We start from the raw sequence: 5,232 nt of genomic DNA, 5'->3' as shown, positions 1-5,232 counted from the left end.
TTTTACTTGTTTCAGTCATTAGACTGCAGCCATACTGGGGTAATGGCCATGATGCACTTCTTTCAGCTTCTTATTTCTTTATGGTCCACAAAGGGCTAAACATAGAGGGGACAAACAGAGGGATTAAGTCGATTACATTGACCCCAGTGTGTAACTGGTACTTAATTTATCAACCCCGAAAGGATGAAAGGCAAAGTCGACCTCAGCAGAATGTGAACTCAGAACATAACAGCGGATGAAATACCGCAAAGTATTTCGCCCGGCATGCTAATGTTTCTGGCAGCTTGCCGTCTTCTTTCAGCTTCTGTCTGCCAAATCTACTCACAAGGCTACAGTTGGCTCAGGGTTATAGAAGACACTTGCCCAAAGTACCATGCAGTGGGTCTGAACTGAAGACCACATGGTTAGGAAGCAAGGTTTTTAACCACACACCCATACCTGCACCTAATTTGAATCTCTCTTTAGAACAAAAGAATTTATTTTTGACTGCATGCAATCTTACTCAACTGTATGAACTTCAATAATTGATTTTTGCCAATATAGATCTCTACAATCTTGCTTGGACTCAGTTTTTAAATTTTAGTTTATATAGAATTTATCTTGCCAAGAGACAGTAAAATACAGCAGACTTGAATTCAACCTTTGTAGCCAGAAGTTAAGTATATTATCTTTTGAAATAGGTGTAGCTGTGTGATTAAGGAGTTTGCTTCCTAACCACATGGTTTCATGTTCAGTTTCACTGCATGGCACCTTGGGCAAGTGTCTTCTACTATAGCTCCAGGCTGACCAAAACCTTGTGAGTGAATTTGCAAGGCAGAAATTGAAAGAAGCCCTTGTGTGTGTGTGTGTGAGAGAGAGAGAGAGAAAGAGACAGTATCCTTGTCAAGGCTTCATATGATGTTTCTAAATGTGCATTATCATACAAGTGAAGTTATTTGTATCCGACCTTTTGTTAAGAACTTAACTGCCCATGGGAAAATATTACCTTGTTAAAAACAGGTGAGGGTTGGCAACAAGAAGGGTATCTGGATGTAGCAAACTTGCATCAACAAATTCTATCTGAGCCATACAAGCATGGGAAAGTAGACCTTCAATTATGATGATGTTATTTTTTACCCCATTGCCTCTCACTCTTTCTCTCTCTCCTCCCTTTCTCTCAACCCTCTCTTTCTCAAGGCTTTAGGCTTCATGCCCATGTGAAGAATTATTTCACTGAATAATAATAACACCATACAAAGAAAGTAAATTCTCATGACAAAGGAAAGATCTTCCAACAAAATGGGCATAACACAACATCCTAGATACAAATATTTGATCAGACAGATTAATGTAACAAAATGGCTATTAAATGAGATAGTTATTGTTTCTGGCGATCCCTGGTTGAGCAGAACTATCCATCCCATTGTTTTGTGTTTATCTATGACAATATTGTCCAACAATTTTTTTTTAATATTTAAAGCAGATTTGAGGGAGATATGGTTACCATTTTTAGTAGGTTGAATCAACATGTAAAGGCTCTCTCATTAGCTGTTAAATGAGATTATAACGGTATTTTGTGCTCTGTTGCAGAATCATCATAAAAATTCAACTCACAAAGATGATGTACCACACATTGTCTTCGATTACCATGCTGAATGTCGAGGAGGGAACCTTTCCAATTTGCAGAAGTTAATGAAAGTATCTGAAGAACATTTAAATAATTTGAATTTTTTTCATTGTTCTTCAGATCGGATTATCAGGTATTTGTATACTGTTGTCATCTTTCTTTGTCTTTTACTTGTTTCAGTCATTAGACTGTGGCCATGCTGGGGCACCACCTTGAAGAATTTTTAGTCAGATGAATCAACCCCAGTACTTATTTTTTTCTAAACCTGGCACTTGTTTTATTGTTCTCTTTTACTAAAATGCTAAGTTACAGGGACATAAACACACAAACACCTGTTTTCAAGCTGTGGCAGGGGACGAACACAGACACAAAGATACACACATACATATACATATATGCACCAGGTTCCGATCTGATTTGGCAAGGTTTCTACGGTTTGATGCTCTTCCTAATGCCAACCACTCCAAGAGTGTAGTGGGTGTTTTTTACATGTCACCAGCACAGGTGTCATTGATCTGACACAGGTATCAGCCATGACTATGGTCTCACTTGGCTTGACAGGTTTACTCAAGCACAAAGGTCTTCATCACCTGTCACTGCCTCCATGAGGTCCAATCCTCGAACAGTGCTTTTTAAGTGCATGGGCACTAGTCAGATGGCACTGGCATCGACTATAACTATGATTCCACTTGGTTCAACAGGTCTTCACATGCACAGCATATCGCCCAATGATTGAAGGGTGTTTTTAATGACATCACTGCTTCCACAAGACCCAATGGTTGAACAGTGCTTTTTACATGTCACCAGCGCTGGTGCCAGTCAGATGGCTCTGGCATCAGCCACAACTATGGTTTCACTCAGTTCAACAGGTCTTCACAAGCATAGCATATTGCCTAATGATTGAAGGATGCTTTTAACGGGCCAGTTACACAACACTGACATCGGCCACAACTATGATCTCACTTGGCTTGATGGGTCTTCTCAAGCACGGCATATCTCCAAAGGTCTCAGTCACTTATTAATGCCTCTGTGAAGCCCAACCTCTTCCACAGGTTCCCTCCACCATTAGAGTGAAAGACTTCACACGGCTGTCCTCATTCATACGAATCACATAACCATACCAGCGCAGTTGTCTCTCTTGTGCACCACACCTGATGCTTCTTATATCCAACTTTTCTGTCAGGATGCTTACACTCTGTCGTGCATGTACACTGACATTACACATTTAGCAAATCATACAAGCTTCATTTCTTACAGGCCTACACTTGTCCTCAGCAGTTAAAGCCCATGTTTCACTGCCATGTAGCATGGCTGTTTGCATACAGGCATCATACAATCTGCTTTTCACTCTGAGTGAGAGGCCCTTTGTTACCAGCAGAGATAGGAGCTCTCTGAACTTTGTCCAGCCTATTCTTGTTCTAGCAGCTACACTCCCAGAGCATCTACCTTGCTACTGACTTGGTCACTTAGGTAACAGAAACTATTGACTACTTCTAGTTTTCCCCCTGGCATGTGATGGAATCTATTTTCTGTACATTTTCAGTGTTTATTGTACCTGTGCACCTTCCACACACAAGAACTATCTTCCCTGTTAACCTTCCTCTGATATTGCTGTACATCTTATTTGTCCTTATCTTACACTGGGTACATCTTGTGAAGTTTCTACCTACACTTTTTCTACAGATCATGCAGGGCCATCTACCTGAAGGGATTTGTGGTTTGGCTACCTTCCTACTTACTAAGACTTTAGTTTTTGCTAGGTTAACTCTAAGACTCTTCGATTTTAGACTTTGCTTCCACATCTGAAGCTTCTTCTTTAGTTCTGGTAGTGATTCATCTATAAGAACAGGGTCATCAGCATAGAGGAGCTCCCATGGGTAGCCTGTCTTGAATTCCTCTGTTATTGCCTAGAGGACTATGGTGAATAAGAAGGGGTTAAGGATTGATCTATGAACCCCTACTTGTACCCTGAATTCTTCTCTATACTCATTGCCAACCCACACCTTACTGAAAACATCCCTGTACATGGCTTGTACAGCTCTCACCAACCACTCATCAATCCCTAGTTTCTGCATTGACTACCAGAAAAGGGATCAGGTGACCCTGTCAAAGGCTTTCTCCATGTCAACAAAAGCCAAGTACAGAGGTTTATCTTTGGCTAGGTATGTTCTGGGTTCAAATTCTGCTGAGATCAACTTTACCTCACATCCTTTCCAGGTTGATAAAATAAGTACCAGTTGAGTACCAGGTTTGATGTATAATAAGCTATCCCACTCCCTTAAAATTCCAGGCCTGTGCAATCAGCAAAGACAGTTTCCTCTCTTTTTTCCCCTCAAAGTAAATTTTTATATTTAAATAAGAATGCATGATATTTTATATCACTGACTTATAATTAATTTAATGGACACATGAGGTTTCTCGAGCGAGATGAGCGTGGCCGTTGCCAGTACCGCCTGACTTGCCTTCGTGCGGGTGACACGTAAAAGCACCCACTACACACTCTCTGAGTGGTTGGCGTTAGGAAGGGCATCCAGCTGTAGAAACACTGCCAAATCAGATTGGAGCCTGGTGTAGGCATCTGGTTTCACCAGTCCTCAGTCAAATCGTCCAACCCATGCTAGCATGGAAAGCGGACGTTAAACGACGACGACGAGTGCAAATAGCAGATGCTCTATTTGTTTGCCATTCATCCTTCCTAGTTCATTAACATTATACAAATATACAATAAATTATACTGAACCAACTAATTGCACCAAATTTTCTTTACAATAAAGTAGGTTGCGTGCTTATAATAGTTCCATTTGTCTTGAATTGAAATTTTCACCATTTTTCATTTTGTTTTTTGTTTTTTTGTTTTTTCTTTTAAAAGGCAGCAGCTTGGAACTATTCGAACCAATTGTGTTGATTGCCTTGATCGGACCAATTCTGTTCAGCGGTTATATGGCTTATATGTAAGTTAGAATGGTATTATGAGATGAAATGTTTTAGGATCAGTGCTAAAAATGTTTACTCTTGCATCTTTTATTAGTTTCAGTCATTAGACTGCAGTTGTGCTGGGGAAGCACTTTGGTGGGTTTAGTTGGATAAATTGACCCCAGTGCTAATTGTTTTTAAAGTCTAACCCTCATTCTGCCAAGCCTTTTCACAAAAACACTAAGTTACAAGGAGATAAACAAACTAACACCAGTTGTCAAGTAATGGAGGGGGAATGCAAACATACAGACACACATTCATGTGTGTGTGTGTATGAGTGTGGCTGTATGTATATATATATATATATCTATATCTATATATAAAGAAGACAACTAGGTGGACTGTTAATGTGCTAGAAGAAGATCACATGTAATGTGTGTCTACAAAGACCTCTGATTCTTTTAATGTGCTTTGCTTCCTGGTAATAAATCAATATTAATTAATATCCAGTTTTTTACCCTAATGTTTTAATTTATATATCTATATCTATATCTATCTATCTATATATATATATATATATATTTATATATAAAGGGCATTAACTGTGTAGTAATGCCTCACGCTTCGAGGGACTAAATAAGTCAAAAACTACCAAAAAATAAGCAACATATGTTGCTTATTTTTTGGTAGTTTTTGAGTTATTTAGTCCCTCG

At 39.3% G+C, this 5,232-nt stretch overlaps 1 protein-coding gene across 1 annotated transcript in view; it reads left to right on the top strand.

The window, feature by feature from the left end:
• Positions 1 to 5,232, top strand: part of LOC106879251 (synaptojanin-1) — a 124,060-nt gene that overhangs the window by 78,414 nt on the left and 40,414 nt on the right. Inside the window, exons 7-8 of the mRNA XM_052972571.1 lie at positions 1,528 to 1,739; positions 4,476 to 4,557. Of these exons, the coding sequence (XP_052828531.1) occupies positions 1,528 to 1,739; positions 4,476 to 4,557 (294 nt within the window). The remainder of the gene's footprint in view (positions 1 to 1,527; positions 1,740 to 4,475; positions 4,558 to 5,232) is intronic.

This window comes from Octopus bimaculoides, chromosome 13 (assembly GCF_001194135.2).
Source record: "Octopus bimaculoides isolate UCB-OBI-ISO-001 chromosome 13, ASM119413v2, whole genome shotgun sequence".
NCBI classification, from domain to species: Eukaryota; Metazoa; Mollusca; class Cephalopoda; order Octopoda; family Octopodidae; genus Octopus; species Octopus bimaculoides.
This window is presented reverse-complemented; position numbering and strand designations above follow the sequence as displayed.